This window comes from Molothrus aeneus, unplaced genomic scaffold (genome assembly GCF_037042795.1).
Source record: "Molothrus aeneus isolate 106 unplaced genomic scaffold, BPBGC_Maene_1.0 scaffold_460, whole genome shotgun sequence".
Lineage (NCBI taxonomy): Eukaryota > Metazoa > Chordata > Aves > Passeriformes > Icteridae > Molothrus > Molothrus aeneus.
The window spans coordinates 24,208-43,009 of NW_027099134.1; the positions used below are offsets into that span (position 1 = coordinate 24,208).

The window sequence follows — 18,802 nt, forward strand, 5'->3', positions numbered from 1 at the left end:
CCCGTAGAACCCCATGGAAACTCCACAGAATTCCACAGAATTCCCATGGAACCTCGTGGAACCTCATAGAATCTCATAAAACCCCATAGAACCCCATGGAAACCCCACAGAGACCCACAGAACTTCATGGGATCTCATGGAACCCCATAGGAACCCCATAGGGACCCCACAGAAGCTCACAGAGACCCGCACCTGTCCCACCTGTCCCTCACCTGGTCGAACACCTGGTCCATGGTGGGTCTCTCCTCGGGCTGCTCGCTCCAGCCCAAACTGGTCCCATACTGGTCCCATACTGGTTCCATCACCCCATACTGGTTCCAAACTGGTCCCATACTGGTCCCATCACCCCACACCTGTCCCCAGGTGTCTCACCTGGTCGAACACCTGGTCAATGGTGGGTCTCTCCTTGGGCTGCTCGCTCCAGCCCAGACTGATCCCATACTGGTTCCATCACCCCATACTGGTTCCATACTGGTCCCATACTGGTTCCATACTGGTCCCATACTGGTTCCATACTGGTCCCATCATCCCATACTGGTCCCAGTGCCCCATACCAGTCCCATACTGGTCCCGTACTGGTCTCACCTGGTCGAACACCTGGTCGATGGTGGGTCTCTCCTCGGGCTGCTCGCTCCAGCCCAGACTGATCCCATACTGGTTCCATCACCCCATACTGGTCCCATACTGGTCCCATACTGGTTCCATACTGGTTCCATCACCCCACACCTGTCCCACAGGTGTCTCACCTGGTCGAACACCTGGTCGATGGTGGGTCTCTTCTCGGGCTGCTCGCTCCAGCCCAGACTGATCCCATACTGGTTCCATACTGGTTCCATCACCCCATACTGGTTCCATAATGGTTCCATACTGGTTCCATACTGGTCCCATCACCCCACACCTGTCCCCAGGTGTCTCACCTGGTCGAACACCTGGTCGATGGTGGGTCTCTCCTCGGGCTGCTCGCTCCAGCCCAGACTGATCCCACACTGGTTCCATACTGGTTCCATCACCCCATACTGGTTCCATAATGGTTCCATACTGGTTCCATACTGGTTCCATACTGGTTCCATCACCCCACACCTGTCCCCACGTGTCTCACCTGGTCGAACACCTGCTCCATGGTGGGTCTCTCCTCGGGCTGCTCGCTCCAGCCCAGACTGGTCCCATACTGGTTCCATCACCCCATACTGGTCCCATACTGGTCCCATACTGGTCCCATACTGGTTCCATATTGGTTCCATCACCCCATACTGGTTCCATACTGGTTCCATACTGGTCCCATACTGGTTCCATCACCCCACACCTGTCCGCAGGTGTCTCATCTGGTCGAACACCTGGTCCATGGTCGGTCTCTTCTCGGGCTGCTCGCTCCAGCCCATACCAGTCCCATACTGGTTCCATACTGGTTCCATACTGGTTCCATCACCCCATACTGGTTCCATTACCCCATACCAGTCCCATACTGGTTCCATTGTCCCATACTGGTCTCACCAGTCCCATACTGGTCCCGTACTGGTCTCACCTGGTTGGACACCTGGTCCATGGTGGGTCTCTCCTCGGGGTGCTCGCTCCAGCCCAAACTGGTCCCATACTGGTTCCATCACCCCATACTGGTCCCATACTGGTCCCATACTGGTTCCATATTGGTTCCATCACCCCACACCTGTCCCCAGGTGTCTCACCTGGTCGAACACCTGGTCGATGGTGGGTCTCTCCTCGGGCTGCTCGCTCCAGCCCAGACTGATCCCATACTGGTTCCATACTGGTTCCATCACCCCATACTGGTTCCATAATGGTTCCATACTGGTTCCATACTGGTCCCATCACCCCACACCTGTCCCACAGGTGTCTCACCTGGTCGAACACCTGGTCGATGGTGGGTCTCTCCTCGGGCTGCTCGCTCCAGCCCAGACTGATCCCATACTGGTTCCATATTGGTTCCATCACCCCATACTGGTTCCATAATGGTTCCATACTGGTTCCATACTGGTTCCATCACCCCACACCTGTCCCCAGGTGTCTCACCTGGTCGAACACCTGGTCGATGGTGGGTCTCTTCTCGGGGTGCTCGCTCCAGCCCAGACTGGTCCCATACTGGTTCCATATTGGTTCCATCACCCCATACTGGTCCCATACTGGTTCCATATTGGTTCCATCACCCCACACCTGTCCCCAGGTGTCTCACCTGGTCGAACACCTGGTCGATGGTGGGTCTCTTCTCGGGCTGCTCGCTCCAGCACTCCTTCATCAGGTGGATGCACTCCAGCGGGGCCTGGTCGGCCGAGACCGCGGGGCGGCACAGGGGGGGCGGCCGCTGGACCTTCTCGATGATCTCTGGGGGGGCAGCCGGGGGCAGGCGGGGTCAGCTCCGGTCGTTTGGGGGCAATTGGGGTCGTTTGGGGTCAGTTATGGGTCAGTTTGGGGTCAGTTATGGGGGGATTTTGGGGTCAGTTATGGATCAGTTATGGGTCGGTTATGGGTCAGTTATGGTTCCGTTATGGGGGGATTTTGGGGTCAGTTATGGGGGGATTTTGGGGTCAGTTATGGGTCAGTTATGGGTGAGTTATGGGTCAGTTATGGGGGGATTTTGGGGTCAGTTATGGGTCAGCTTGGGGTCATTTGGGGTTACTCGGGGTCAGTTATGGGTCAGTTATGGGTCAGTTATGGGTCAGTTATGGGGGGATTTTGGGGTCAGTTATGGGTCAGCTTGGGGTCATTTGGGGTTACTCGGGGTCAGTTATGGGTCAGTTATGGGGGGATTTTGGGGTCAGTTATGGGTCAGTTATGGGTCGGTTATGCGTCAGTTATGGGGGGATTTTGGGGTCAGTTATGGGTGAGTTATGGGTCAGCTATGGGTCAGTTATGGGGGGATTTGGGGGTCAGTTATGGGTCAGTTATGAGTGAGTTATGGGTCAGTTATGGGGGGATTTTGGGGTCAGTTATGGGTCGGTTATGGGGGGATTTTGGGGTCAGGTATGGGTCAGTTATGGGGGGTTTTGGGGTCAGTTATGGGTCAGCTTGGGGTCATTTGGGGTTACTCGGGGTCAGTTTGGGGTCAGTTATGGGTCAGTTATGGGGGGTCATTTGAGGTCAGTTATGGGTCAGTTTGGAGTCATTTAGGATCACTCGTGGTCACTCGTGGTCACTGGGGTCACTTTGGGGACATCTGGGGTCATACGGGGTCACTTGGGGTCAGTTTGGGGTTGGTTTTGGGGTTTGGGGTCGGTTTTGGGGTCTCACCTTCGGGGGGCAGCCCCAGCATGCAGGGGGGGGCTCAGGGGGTTTTTTGGGGTGAGGATCTCGTTTTTGGGGTCGGTTTTGGGGTCTCACCTTCGGGGGGCAGCCCCAGCATGCAGTAGGGGGGGCTCAGGGGGTTTTTTTGGGGTGCAGAATTCATTTTTGGGGTCGGTTTTGGGGTCTCACCTTCGGGGGGCAGCCCCAGCATGCAGTAGGGGGGGCTCCTGCAGATCACCTCCTGCATGATGATGCCGATGCCGTAGACGTCGCCCCGGAAGGAGCCCCGGCGCTCCAGGGCCTCGTCCCGCAGCAGCTCCGGCGCCGTCCACAGCCGCTCTGGGGGGCGGGGCCACGCTCGGACACGCCCACCCCCACCACGAGACACGCCCGGCCCTCTAGGCCACGCCCAACCCAACGCGGAATCCAATGGGAGGGTGGTTAAGGGTGTGGCCACGCCCCCCACCACCCGGACATGCCCAGCTTGAGGCCACGCCCACACAGGACGGGTAACTATCAGACCACACCCCCTTTTCTATAAGCCACGCCCCTTTCATACAAGGCACACCCCCTTTCACATGGCCTCCATCCAGGGGTGGTGGCACCAATGAATGGACAGGCCACGCCCACATCACCAGGCCACACCCTCTTCAAGGAGATCCCGCCTTAATTGGGTGTGGTTGAGTGTGACCACGCCCCCAATATACGCTCCACCTCTCAACACCCCATCTACACCATAGGCCACGCCCCTGAAGCAAAAGCCACGCCCCTAAAGCAAGTCACACCCTTAAACCAAAGGGTGTGTCCCTTTCCACAAGCCACACCCTTCCTTAAGGCCACGCCCCGTCCCTCAGTGAAGCCACGCCCCTTCTCTTTAGCTCCGCCCCATTGGTCATACCCACCCCAAAGCCACGCCCCCAGAGAGTCCCCATTCTCATGAGGCCACACCCAGGAAGCCACAACCTTGAGGCCACACCCATGATGCCACGCCCATGAGATCACACCCACAAGGCCACACCCACAAAGCCACACACATGAGGCCGCACCCACAAAGCCACACCCATGAGACCCCACCCATGATGCCACACCCATGAGACCCCACCCATGAGACCCCCCCATGGAGCCACGCCCATGTGGCCCCGCCCAGGCCCCGCCCTCACCGTGAGGCTGCGGGGGCGGGGCCGGCACGCGCTGCGCCTCCAGCAGTTGGTTGTAGCCGTGGTCGGTGACCTTGAGCACGAAGCGCCCGTCCACCACGCAGTTCCGCGACTTGAGCCGCCCGTGCACCACGTCCCGGTGGTGCAGGTACCGCACGCCCTGCGGCCAGCGCGGCCATGGTCAACATCCATGGCCATGGTCAACGTCAACGGTGTGGTCAACACGGCCATGGTCAACATCAATGGTGTGGTCAACATGGCCATGGTCAACACAGCCATGGTCAACCATCAACGGTGTGGTCAACATGGCCATGGTCAACGTCAACGGTGTGGTCAACATGGCCATGGTCAACGTCAACGGTGTGGTCAACATGGCCATGGTCAACCATCAATGGTGTGGTCAACATGGCCATGGTCAACACGGCCATGGTCAACATCAACGGTGTGGTCAACACGGCCATGGTCAACATCAACGGTGTGGTCAACATGGCCATGGTCAACACAGCCATGGTCAACATCAATGGTGTGGTCAACACAGCCATGGTCAACCATCAATGGTGTGGTCAACACGGCCATGGTCAACATCAATGGTGTGGTCAACATGGCCATGGTCAACGTCAATGGTGTGGCAACATGGCCATGGTCAACACAGCCATGGTCAACGTCAACGGTGTGGTCAACACAGCCATGGTCAACGTCAATGGTGTGGTCAACATGGCCATGGTCAACGTCAACGGTGTGGTCAACACAGCCATGGTCAACGTCAACAGTGTGGTCAACACGGCCATGGTCAACGTCAACGGTATGGTCAACATCAATGGTGTGGTCAACATGGCCATGGTCAACGTCAATGGTGTGGCAACATGGCCGTGGTCAACATCAATGGCCATGGTCAACGTCAACGGTGTGGTCAACACAGCCATGGTCAACGTCAATGGTGTGGTCAGTATGGCCATGGTCAACAATGGCATGGTCAACAATCAATGTCATGGTGAGCAATGCCATGATCAGCCATTGCAATGGTCAGCATCAACGTCATGGTCAAGCATCAACGTTATGGTCAGTGATCAACGTGATGATCAACGTTATGGTCAAGGATCAACGTCATGGTCAGTGATCAACGTGATGGTCAATGATTGCCACGGTCAACAATCAACGTCATGGTCAGCAAGGCCATGGTCAACAGCGCCCTGGTCAACAATCACCACCATGGTCTACCATGCGTAGCCTACAGCCCCATGACCACGCCCATGGCCACCAGACCACCGAGGCCACCCCCGCGGTCACCTTGATGAGGTCGATGAGCAGCGAGGACTTGAACATCCAGTCGAGCTTCATGTCCTCGTTGCGCAGCAGGTCCTCGAGGCTGCCGCGCGAGCAGTGCTCCGACACGATGGCGAAGATGCCGCAGTCGTGGAAGAAGCCCAGGAACAGGTTCACGTTCTCGTGACGCAGGTCCCGCAGCTGGGGGACACCGGGAGGGGACACCGGGGTGGGGTGGGGATGTGGATGACCCAATGATGTCCTCAGGACCCAAAGATGGATCACCATGGTCCAACCTTGACCATGATGACCCAACGATGTCCCCAAGACCCCTGACCACGATGACCCAACAGTGTCCCCATGGTCCATCATGACCCAACGATGTCCCCCATGACCCCTCAACGTCCCCATGACCCAATGATGTTCCCAAATCCCAACAATGTCCCCATGACCCAATGATGTTCCCGTGGTCCAACCTTGACCACGACAGCCCAACGATGTCCCCGTGGCCCCTCAATGTCCCCGTGACCCAGTGTTGTCCATCATGACCCAGTGATGTCCCCATGGTCCACGATGACCCAACGATGTCCCACAACCCCTCAATGTCCCTCTTGACCCCTCAATGTCCCCATGACCCAGTGATGGATCACCATGGTCCAGCCTTGACCACAATGACCCAACAATGTCCCCAAGACCTCTGAATGTCCCCAAAACTCAACAATGTCCCCATGGTCCAACCTTGACCACAATGACCCAACGGTGTCCCCAAGACCTCTGAATGTCCCCATGACCCCTCAATGTCCCCATGGTCCAACCTTGACCACAATGACCCAACAATGTCCCCTGACCCCTCAATGTCCCCAAAACTCAACAATGTCCCCATGGTCCAACCTTGACCATGATGACCCAACAATGTCCCCAAGACCCCTCAATGTCCCCACACTCCAACCTTGACCACGATGACCCAACGATGTCCCCAAGACCCCTCAATATCCCCAAGACCCCTCAATGTCCCCAAAACTCAACAATGTCCCCATGGCCCCTCAATGTCCCCAAGACCCCTCAATGTCCCCATGGTCCAACCTTGACCATCATGACCCAACGATGTCCCCATGGTCCACAATGACCCAATGATGTCCCACAACCCCTCAATGTCCCCACAGTCCAACCTTGACCACAATGACCCAACGATGTCCCCGTGACCCTCAATGTCCCCAAAACCCAACAATGTCCCTCTTGACCCCTCAATGTCCCCATGACCCTCAATGTCCCCATGGTCCAACCTTGACCACGATGACCCAACGATGTCCCCTGACCCCTCAATGCCCCCTGACCCCTCAATGTCCCCATGGTCCAACCTTGACCACGATGACCCCACAATGTCCCCATGGCTCCTCAATGTCCCCAAAACCCAACAATGTCCCTCTTGACCCCTCAATGTCCCCATGACCCTCAATGTCCCCATGGTCCAACCTTGTCCACGATGACCCAATGATGTCCCACAACCCCTCAATGTCCCCATGGTCCAACCTTGACGACGATGACCCCTCAATGTCGCCAAAACCCAACAATGTCCCCACGCCCCCCAGGTGTCCCCACACCCCCCAGGTGTCCCCAAGCCCCCCGGGTGTCCCCTGGGTGTCCCCACCTTGCAGAAGGTCAGCTTGGTGGCCGGTTTCACCTCCGTGTGTTGGTCACCCGGGAACTTCTTCAGCCACACCCAGTCACCCTGCGGGGGAGGGCGCGTTTGGGGTAAATCCGGGCAGTTTTGGGGAAAATGGGGGATTTGGGGGGAACGGGGGTGGGTTTGGGGCGGTTTTGGGGTGCCTGGGGTGGGATTTGGGGCAAGTTTGGGGGATTTTGGACTGACTCGGATCAGGTTTGGGGTTCGGGGGGTTTTGGAGTGACTCGGGTAAGGTTTGGCGTTTTGGGGTGAGTTTGGGAGATTTTGGGGTGCCTGGGGCGGGTTTGGGGTGCTTGGGGTGGGTTTGGGTTTTGGGGTGCCTGGGTGGATTTTGGGGTGAGCTTGGGGGATTTTGGAGTGACTCAGGTCGGGTTTGGGCTTTGGGGTGAAATTGGGTCAGTTTTGGGGGGTTTTGGGGTGAGTTTGGGTCAGTTTTGGGGTATCTGGGGTGGTTTTGGGGTTTGGGGTGACTGGAGGAGGTTTGGGGTCAGTTTTGGGGGGTTTTGGGGTGAGTTTGGGGGATTTGGGATAGCTGGGTGGGTTTTGGGGAGCCGGGGTCGTTTTTGGGGTGAATTTGGGGGGTTTTGGCTCTTACCTGCACGGAGGCGACAAGGCCCTGCTGGTTAAAGAGCAGCAGCAGCAGGGGGAGGTTGCTGCTGCCCTTCGCTGCTGCGTTATCCTGCGGGAAACAGCTGTCAATCACTGCCCGGGGGCGGGGCCAGCTGTCAATCAGTGCCCATAGTCGGGCACATCTGTCAATCACTGCCCGAGGGTGGGGCTAGCTGCCAATCAGCGCCCATAATGGGGCACAGATGCCAATCACTGCCCGGGGGTGGGGCCAGCTGCCAATCACTGCCCGGGGGCGGGGCCATCTGCCAATCACGGCCCGGGGGCGGGGCCAGCTGTCAATCAGTGCCCATAGTGGGGCACAGCTGTCAATCATTGCTAAGGGGTGGGGATCAGCTGTCAATCATTGCCCAAGGCCTGGGATCAACTGTCATTCATCGCCCAGGGGCATGGATCAGCTGTCAATCATCCCAGGGGGGCCTGGGATCAGCTGTCAATCATCACTCTGGCTGCAGTTATCAGCTGTCAATCACTGCCCAGGGGCTGAGATCAGCTCTCAATCATCTCCTGAGTGTGGTTACCAGCTGTCAATCATCACCAGGGGCTGAGATCAGCTGCCAATCATCTCCTGGGTGTGGTTATCAGCTGTCAATCATCACCCTGGGTGTGGTTACCAGCTGTCAATCATCCCCCTGGGTGTGGTTATCAGCTGTCAGTCATCACCCTGGCTGTGTGGATCAGCTGTCAATCATCACCCAGGGGCTGAGATCAGCTGTCAATCATTGTCTGGGGGGGCTGAGATCAGCTGTCAATCATCCCCAGGGGCTGAGATCAGCTGTCAATCATTGCCCGGGGGGGGGGGGCTGAGATCAGCTGTCAATCATTGCCCAGGGGGCTGAGATCAGCTGTCAATCATCCCCAGGGGCTGAGATCAGCTGTCAATCATCACCCTGGCTGTGCGGATCAGCTGTCAATCATTGCCCAGGGGGCGGAGCCGCTGTCCCCTCGCCTTGTCGCCCCCGTGGGTGGGGAGGGCGGAGGGGGGAGGAGTCGGGGAGGGAGGGAAATGGGCAGGAGGGGGCGGAGCCAGCCAGGCAGAGGGGGCGGGGCCGGGCGGAGGGGGCGGGGTCTCACCTCGGCCACGGCCACGTTGGTGGTGTCGGGGCCGGGGGTGGCGCTGCCGGGGCCGCTCTTGGTGTCCCCTCCCCCGCTCTGGCCGGCCAGGCTGGCCTGGCTGCTGTCCACCTGTGGGGGAGGGGCCACACTGGGGTCACCCGGGGGTCACCCAGGGGTCACCAGCGGGGACAGGTCACGGTGAGGTCACATCAGGGTCTCTCTGGCCCCAGAGACGCCTCAGGGCCATGGGGACGTGGCCCCCTCGATGTCCCCCAAGTGTCCCCACAAGGTTCCTGCTGATGTCCCCAGCCCCCCCGGGCTTTCCTCCATGGTGACCCCAATGTCCCCCCAAATGTCCCTGAGTGTCCCCAATGTCCCCAATGTCCCCCCAAATGTCCCTGAGTGTCCCCAATGTCCCCAATCCCCCCCAAATGTCCCTGAGTGTCCCCAGTGTCCCCATTGCTGACCCCAATGCCCCCCCAGTGTCCCCCCATTGTCCGCCCAGTGTCCCCAGTGTCCCCATTGCTGTCCCCAATGTCCCCATTATTGTCCCCATTGCTGTCCCCAGTGTCCCCATTGCTGTCCCCAGTGTCCCCATTGCTGTCCCCATGGGTGTCCCCATTGCTGTCCCCATTGTCCCCATTGCTGTCCCCATGGGTGTCCCCATTGCTGTCCCCAGTGTCCCCATTGCTGTCCCCATGGGTGTCCCCATTGCTGTCCCCAGTGTCCCCACGGGTGTCACCTGTTTGCTGCTCTGGGTGTTGATGAAGGTCAGGTCCTCCATGGTCAGGATGATTTTGTTGGGGCCCTTCATGAGCTGAGCCTGCAGAATGCGGCGCCTGCGGGACAGGGACATTGGGGACATTGGGGACACTGAGGGGACATTGGGGACATTGGGGACATTGGGGGCACTGGGGACATTGGGGACATTGGGGGCACTGGGGACATTGGGGACATTGGGGACACTGAGGGGACATTGGGGACATTGGGGACATTGGGGACATTGGGGACACTGAGGACACTGGGAGGACATTGGGACATTGGGGGGACATTGGGAGGACATTGGGGACAGCCAGGGGACATTGGGGACAGCAGGAACATTCCAGTGTGGGGACACCAAGTTGACACCAGGGCCACCAGGACAGGGACACTGAGCCACCAAGGGGACACCAGGGGACACCAGGACCACCAGGGCATGGACGTGGAGCTGCTGAGGGGACACCAGGGGACACCAGGGCCACCAGGGGACACCAGGGGACACCAGGGGACACCAGGGGACACCCAGGAGCCACCAAGGGGACACCAGGGCCACCAGGGCCACCCACCTGATGTGGCAGGCCAGGGCGGCGCCGGCCGCGCCGAGGGCGGCGATGAGGAGGAAGAGGAAGAAGACGAAGCTGGCGTCCATCCCTGCAGAGAGAGAGAGAGCACGGAGTGACCACAGGAGTGACCACAGGAGTGACCACAGGAGTGGCCAGGGGGGACCAGAGATGACCACAGGAGTGACCAGGGGGACCAGGCACCGCAGCTGACCCAGCACCACGGTGGCACCAGCACCACCAGGACCATTCCAGCTCCATGGTGGCATCAGGACCATGGAAGGGACCACGGCTGGTCCAGAACCATGGAGGGGACCACAGCTGGTCCAGCACCGTGGTGGGACCATGGCCCTGATCACCCATGACTATGGTGGCACCATGACCACGGAGGGGACCGAGGTGGCACCATGACCATGGAGGGGACCACGGCTGGTCCAGCTCCATGGTGGCACCCACAACCACGATGCCACCACAGCAGACCCAGCATCGTGGTGCCACCGTGACCCCAGCTGGTCCAGAACCACGGTGCCACCACAGCAAACCCAGAGCTGTGGTGGAACCCCATTCCAGCCACCGTGACCATGGTGGCACCAGCACGGCCAATTCCAGCACCACAACCACGGCGCCACCACAGCAGACCCAGAACCATGGTGCCACCATAACCCGAACTGATCCAAAACCACAGTGCCACCACAGTAGACCCCAAAACCACCTCCATCACCTCTTCCATGACCATGGTGCCACCACAGCAGACCCAGCACCACGGTGCCACCACAGCAGACCCACAACCATGGTGCCACCATAACCCCAACTGACCCAGAATCACAGTGCCACCACAGCAGACCCCATAACCACCTCCACCACCTCCACCACCCCACCCACCACGGCCATTCCAGCACCACGGTGCCACCACAGCAGACCCAGAACCATGGTGCCACCATAACCCGAACTGATCCAAAACCACAGTGCCACCACAGTAGACCCCAAAACCACCTCCACTATCCCACTACCACCACCATGATCACCATAGCAGACCCACAACCATGGTGCCACCACAGCAGACCCCATAACCATGGTGCCACCATGACCCCAACTGACCCACAACCACAGTGCCACCACAGCAGACCCCAAAACCACCTCCACCATCTCCACCACGACCACGGTGCCACCACGGCCATTCCAGCACCACGGTGCCACCACAGCAGACCCACAACCATGGTGCCACCACAGCAGACCCACAACCATGGTGCCACCACGACCCCAACTGACCCAGAACCACAGTGCCACCACAGCAGACCCCATAACCACCTCCACCACCTCCACCACGACCATGGTGCCACCACGGCCATTCCAGCACCACGGTGCCACCACAGCAGACCCCATAACCACCTCCACCACCCCACCTCCACCCCACCACCCCCACCGCTCACCGCCGTTGCAGATGGCGCCGGAGTCGAACCAGCAGCCGGCGTCGGTGGCCGGGCTGGAGCTGTGGGGCCAGTGGGGGCTGTGGCTGCGGTAGCTGAGGCCGCGCGTGCCCGGCTCCAGCCCGTAGACCGCCCACAGGTGGTGGCCCTTGCCGTCCGTGTCCAGCACCACGTAGGGCACCGAGACGGCGCCGTCCTGGTCCACGGTGAAGGTCTGGCAGAAGCCCTGGAGCTGGAAGTCGCGGGCGTGGTCGGCCACGCTGGTGCCCATCACCCAGCGGCCGCTGCGGCGCGCGGCCTCCACCGCCGTGGCCAGGAAGTAGATGGAGTTGTAGATGGTGGAGAAGAGAGGGTGGACCTGGTGGGAGGGCACAGGTGGGAGGTGGTGGTGGAACCAGGTTGGGGGTGGTGGGTGTGGTTGGGTTGGGTGGGCGTGGTGGTTTTGCGTTGGGCGTGGTCAATGGAGATGGCCACGGTCAGCTTGGGTTGGTCGTGGTCATCTTCTACTGGCCATGGCCAACCAAGATGGTCCTGGTCACGTCCCTTTGGCCACGGTCATTTTCCATTGGCCACGGCCAACCAAGATGGTCCTGGTCACGTCCCATTGGCCACGGTCAATGATAGCGGCACCTCCCACCATTATGGTGTGGACCCTTGAGATGTCCCAAATCCCCTGAAGGTACCTGAAAACCCCCTGGAGATGCCCTCAAACCCTCTCGAGACATCCCCAAACCTCTTGACATGTTCCCAACCCTCTTGAGATGCCCTCAAACCCCCTGGAGATGCCCTCAAAACCTCTTGAGATGCCCTTAAACCCCCTGGAGATGCCCTCAAACCCCTCAAGACACCCCCAACCCCCTCGAGACACCCCTAAACCCCTCGAGATGCCTTCAAACCCCCTGGAGATGCCCTCAAACCCTCTCGAGACACCCCCAAACCTGTCGAGATGCCCTCAACCCTCTCGAGATGCCCTCAAACCTTCTCAAGACACCCCCAACCCTCTTGAGACACTGCCAAACCTCTTGAGATGCCCTCAAACCTCTTGAGATGCCCTCAAACCCTCTCAAGATATCCCCAACCCTTTCAAGATGCCCTCAAACCCTCTCGAGACACCCCCAACCCTTTTGAGACACTGCCAAACCTCTCGAGATGCCCTCAAACCTCTCGAGATGCCCTCAAACCCTCTCAAGACACCCTCAAACCCCCCTGGAGATGCCCTCATAGCATCTCAAGACACCCCCAAGTGTCTTGAGATGCCCCCAAACCCACTGGAGACGCCCTCAAACCCTCTCAAGATATCCCCAACCCTTTCAAGATGCCCTCAAACCCTCTCAAGATGCCCTCAAACCTCTTGAGATGCCCTCAAACCCTCTCGAGACACCCCCAACCCTCTTGAGACACCCTCAAACCCCCTGCAGATGCCTTCAAACCTCTTGAGACACCCTCAAACCTCTAAAGATGCCCTCAAACCTCCCAGAGATGCCCTCAAACCCCCTGCAGATGCCCTCAAACCTCTTGAGACACCCTCAAACCTCTTGAGATGCCCTCAAACCCTCTCAAGATACCTCCAACCTCCTCAAGACACCCTCAAACCTCTAAAGATGCCCTCAAACCTCCCAGAGATGCCCTCAAACCTCTTGAGATGCCCTCAAACCCCCTTGAGATGCCCTCAAACCTCTTGAGATGCCCTCAAACCCCCTCGAGACACCCCCGAACCCTCCTCCGGAGACCCCACCTCAGCGGGGTCGAGGTCGGCGGGGACCTCGTAGGCCTTCTTGGCCTCGTCCAGGGCCTCGTGGAAGGAGGCGTCGGGCGAGTCGATGGTGACGGTGAGCACGGCGTCGTAGGCCAGGCGCAGCTTGGTGTTGTTGGCCAGCACGGGGTAGGGCACGCGGCGGTAGGGCAGCGCGAAGGTCAGCGCGTCGTACGGGATGAAGACGAAGGTGCCGTCGGTCATGCCCAGGTCCTCGGCCTTCTCCAGGAGGACCTTCTGCTCGCGGCCGCCCAGGAGCACCGAGTGCATGCACATCAGCACCACTGCGAGGGACACAGCGGGGACACGGCACCGTGGGGACGGGGCGGCGGTGGCGGCGCGGGCTTGGGGTGACCGTCTGTGTTCGGCCGTGCTTCAGCTGTCCTGGTGTCCATCCGCCCGTCCGTCCATCCGTCTGTCCATCCATCCATCCGCCCGTCCGTCCATCCATCCGTCCATCCATCCATCCATCCATCCATCCATCATCCATCATCCATCCATCCATCCATCATCCATCCATCCATCCATCCGTCCATCCATCCATCCATCCGTCCATCCATCATCCATCCATCCATCCATCCATCATCCATCCATCCATCCATCCGTCCATCCATCATCCATCCATCCATCCATCAATCCATCATCCATCCATCCATCCATCATCCATCCATCCATCCATCCATCCATCCATCCATCCATCCGTCCATCCATCATCCATCCATCCATCCATCCATCCATCCATCATCCATCCATCCATCCATCCATCCGTCCATCCATCCATCCATCCATCCATCCATCCATCCATCCATCCATCCATCCATCATCCATCCATCATCCATCCATCATCCATCCATCCATCCATCCATCATCCATCCATCCATCCATCCATCCATCCATCATCCATCCATCCATCCATCCATCCGTCCATCCATCCATCCATCCATCCATCCATCCATCCATCCATCCATCCATCCATCCATCATCCATCCATCATCCATCATCCATCCATCCATCCATCCATCCGTCCATCCATCATCCATCCATCCATCCATCCATCCATCCATCCATCCGTCTGTCCGTCCATCCATCCATCCATCCATCCATCCATCCATCCATCCATCCATCCATCCATCCATCCATCCATCCATCATCCATCCATCATCCATCCATCATCCATCCATCATCCATCCATCCATCCGTCCATCCATCCATCCATCCATCCATCCATCCATCCATCCATCCATCCATCCATCCATCATCCATCCATCCACCCATCCGTCCGTCCGTCCGTCCATCATCCATCCATCCGTCCATCCCTCCATCTCTTCATCCCACCTCCACCTCCATCCCCACCTCCATCCCCACCTCCATCCCCATCTCCATCCCATCTCCATCCCATCTCCATCCCAGCTCCATCCCAGCTCCATCCCAGCTCCATCCCTCCATCTCTCCACCTCCACCTCCATCCCACCTCCATCCCCACCTCCATCCCCATCTCCACCTCCATCCCCATCTCCACCTCCATCCCCATGTCCACCTCCACCTCCATCTCACCTTCACCCCCATCTCCATCCCATCTCCACCTCCATCTCCATCCCATCTCCATCCCCACCTCCATCCCACCTTCATCCCGATCTCCATCCCTCCATCTCCATCTCATCTCCACCTCCACCTCCATCCCCACGCCCACCTCCACCTCCACCTCCCCCCCCTCCTCACCTCTGACCCCGTCCGCCCTCTGGACCCTCCTCAGCGCCTCCTCCGCCTCCTCCTCCTCCTCTCCGGCCACAGTGACCACAGTGACCGGCAACCCTTTGGCCCTCAACTCCTTGGCCACCTCCTGCCCCGTGTCCACCCACAGGTCCTGCGGCGCGGCCACCACGGCCACGTGGGCCCAGCGGAAGTAGCGCAGCACGGCGTGCAGCACGGCGGCCGGAGCGGGCAGCGGCCGCAGCAGAGTGACCGCGGCTCCTCCGGCCGCTCCGGCCGCTCCGCACGTCCAGGACACCAAAGGTTTGTTCCAAGCGGCGGCCAAGAGTCCGGCGGCGCCGCAGGCGGCCGGGTTGAGAGGACCCACGATGGCGCTGGCGTAACGCTCGGCGCTGACCACTCCGGCCACGGCCTGGGGCGTGGAGCAGGGCTCGGACATCACCACGGAGTCCCACCAGTAGCCGGCGGTCAGCGCGGGGTCGCGGTTGAGCCGCGCCACGGCCAAACGCGAGGCCACGTCCGGCAGGGCCCGGGCCAGGACGGGGTCGCAGCTCCAGGGACCGAGGACGCCGACCTTGAAGGTGGCGGCCAAGGAGGGGACGGGGACAACGAGGAGGAGGAGGAGGAGGAGGAGGAGGAAGGGGTGGGTGGAGGGGGTGAAGATGGGGGAGAGGGGGAAGCCACAGGAGGTGGCGCCGGCATAGGAGGTGGCAAAGCCGTGGGAGATGCCACCACCATGGGAGGTGGCAAAGCTGTGGGAGATGCCACCAGCATGGGAGGTGTCACCATCATGGGAGGTGTCACCATTGTGGGACGTGTCAAAGCCATGGGAGGTGTCACTGTGGGAGGTGTCACCACCGTGGGAGGTGTCAAAGCCGTGGGAGGTGTCACTGTGGGAGGTGGCACCATCACAGGCGATGTCACTGTTGGAGGTATCATCATGGTGGGTGTCACTGTCATGGGAGGTGTCACTGTTGGAGGTGCCACCACCATGGGAGGTGGCAAAGCCATGGGAGATGTCACCACCATGGGAGGTGTCAGTGTTGGAGGTGCCACCACCATGGGAGGTGGCAAAGCCATGGCAAGTGCCCAAGTCCTCAGAAATGTCATTGTGGGAGGTGTCAAAGCCATGGGAGATGCCACCACCATGGGAGGTGTCACTGTGGGAGGCGTCACCGTCGTGGGGGGTGGCACCATCATGGGAGATGTCCCTGTTGGAGATGCCACCATCATGGGAGACGTCATTGTGGGAGGTGCCACCACTGTCAGAGATGTCCCTGTTGGAGATGCCACCATGGGAGGTGCCACCACTGTGGGAGGTGCCACCACCACAAGAAATGTCCCTGTTGGAGATGCCACCATTGGAGATGCTGCCACCACGGGAGGTGCCACCACAGTGGCAGATGTCACCATTGCAGGTGTCACAGCTGGAGACGTCCATGTGGGAGGTGTCACCCTTAGAGGTGCCACCACCATGGGAGGTGCCACCATGGGGGGTCATGACGTGACAGGTGCCACCACCATGGAAAACGTCGTTGTGGCTGGTGTCACCACGGGAGATGCCACCACTGGAGATGCCACCACTGGAAATGTCACCACGGGAGATGCCACCACTGGAGATGCCACCACTGGAGATGCCACCACGGGATGTGTTGTCACTTTTGGAGGTGCCACCATGGGAGATGTCACCATGAGAGGAGCCACCACCGTGGCAAGTGTCATCGCCATGAGAATTGTCACCGTGGGAGGTGTCACCTCTGCAGGCGCCACCATGGGAGATGATGCCATGAGAGGAACCACCACCATGGGAGATGTCCCTGTGGGAGATGATGCTATGGGAGATGCCACCATGGGAGATGCCACCATTGGAAATGTCACCATGAGAGATGATGTCATGGGAGATGCCACCACTGCTGGAGGTGCCATCACTGTTGGAGACGTCACTGTAGGAAATGTCCCTGTGGGAGATGATGCCATGGGAGATGCCACCATGATAGATGCCACCACTGATGGAGATGTCCCCATGGGAGGTGCCACCACTGATGGAGATGTCCCTGTGGGAAATGTCACTGTGGGAAGTGATGCCACCATGGGAGATGCCACCAATGCTGGAGACGTCACTGTAGGAAATGTCACCATGGTAGATGCCACCATTGGAGATGCCACCATGGCAGGTGTCACCACTCCTGGAGACGTCCCTGTGGAAGATGCCACCATTGGAAATGTCCCTGCGGGAGATGCCACCACGGGAGAAGATGTCACCATGGGAGATGGCACCACTGTCAGAGATGTCTCTGGTGCAGGTGCCACCATGGGAGATGCCACCATGGGAGGTGATGTCATGGGAGATGCCACCACTGCTGGAGATGTCCCCATTGCAGGTGCCACCACCGTAGGAGCTGAAGCCGTGGGAGATGCCACCATGGGAGATGCCACCATTGGAAATGTCCCCGTGGGAGGTGCCACCACTGCTGGAGATGTCCCTGGTGCAGGTGCCACTATGGGAGATGTCACCATTGGAAATGTCCCTGTGGGAGATGCCACCATGGGAGAAGATGTCATGGGAGATGCCACCACTGCTGGAGATGTCCCTGCTGGAGGTGTCCCTGTTGGAGATGTCCCTGTTGCAGGTGCCACCACCGTAGAAGCTGAAGCCGTGGGAGATGCCACCATTGGAAATGTCCCCATGGGAGATGTCCCCATGGGAGATGTCACCATTGGAGATGTCCCCACGGGAGGTGCCACCATTGGAAATGTCCCCATGGGAGATGTCCCCATCACAGATGCCACCATTGGAGATGTCCCCATGGGAGATGTCACCATTGGAGATGTCCCCATCACAGATGCCACCATTGGAAATGTCCCCATGGGAGATGTCACCATGGGAGATGTCCCCATTGGAGATGTCCCCATCACAGATGCCACCATTGGAGATGTCCCCATTGGAGATGTCCCCATTGGAGATGTCCCCATTGGAGATGTCCCCATGGGAGGTCCCGCTGCCACCACCGTGGGAGGTCCCGGCGCCTCCAGGGTGGGCAGCGTCCGCGGCCCCTCCCCCACGCGGCCGCATGTCCAGCGCTGCCCCTCAGGCCAGGCCGCGGCCGCAGGCGTCCGGAGGGGTCACCATGGCCACCGAGCGGTCAGCTGGGGACACACGGACAGGGTCAGGGGGCAGGGGGCACTCAGGGGGCACTCAGGGTCAGGGGTCACTCATTGGTCACTCACTGGTCACTCATGGTCACTCATTGGTCAGTGGTCACTCATTGGTCATTGGTCACTCTGTGGTCACTCAATGGTCACTCATGGTCACTCTGTGGTCACTCAGTGGTCACTCATTGGTCATTCTGTGGTCACTCATTGGTCACCCATTGGTCACCCATTGGTCACTCAGTGGTCACTCTGTGGTCACTCATTGGTCACTCATTGGTCACCCATTGGTCACTCAGGGGTCACCCATTGGTCACTCATTGGTCACTCATTGGTCACTCTGTGGTCACCCATTGGTCACTCTGTGGTCACTCAGTGGTCACTCATTGGTCACCCATTGGTCACCCATTGGTCACTCAATG

General features: G+C 59.3%; 1 protein-coding gene across 1 annotated transcript in view; it reads right to left on the minus strand.

The window, feature by feature from the left end:
• LOC136570963 (retinal guanylyl cyclase 1-like) overlaps positions 1-18,303 on the minus strand; it is a 28,669-nt gene extending 10,366 nt beyond the window's left edge. The window contains exons 1-12 of the mRNA XM_066571383.1: positions 15,240-18,303; positions 13,503-13,804; positions 11,771-12,125; positions 10,347-10,431; positions 9,764-9,860; positions 9,040-9,150; positions 7,934-8,017; positions 7,303-7,383; positions 5,679-5,855; positions 4,395-4,551; positions 3,424-3,573; positions 2,186-2,334 (exon numbers count right to left, since the gene is read on the minus strand). Of these exons, the coding sequence (XP_066427480.1) occupies positions 2,186-2,334; positions 3,424-3,573; positions 4,395-4,551; positions 5,679-5,855; positions 7,303-7,383; positions 7,934-8,017; positions 9,040-9,150; positions 9,764-9,860; positions 10,347-10,431; positions 11,771-12,125; positions 13,503-13,804; positions 15,240-18,303 (4,812 nt within the window). The remainder of the gene's footprint in view (positions 1-2,185; positions 2,335-3,423; positions 3,574-4,394; positions 4,552-5,678; positions 5,856-7,302; positions 7,384-7,933; positions 8,018-9,039; positions 9,151-9,763; positions 9,861-10,346; positions 10,432-11,770; positions 12,126-13,502; positions 13,805-15,239) is intronic.
• Positions 18,304-18,802: the final 499 nt, after the last annotated feature.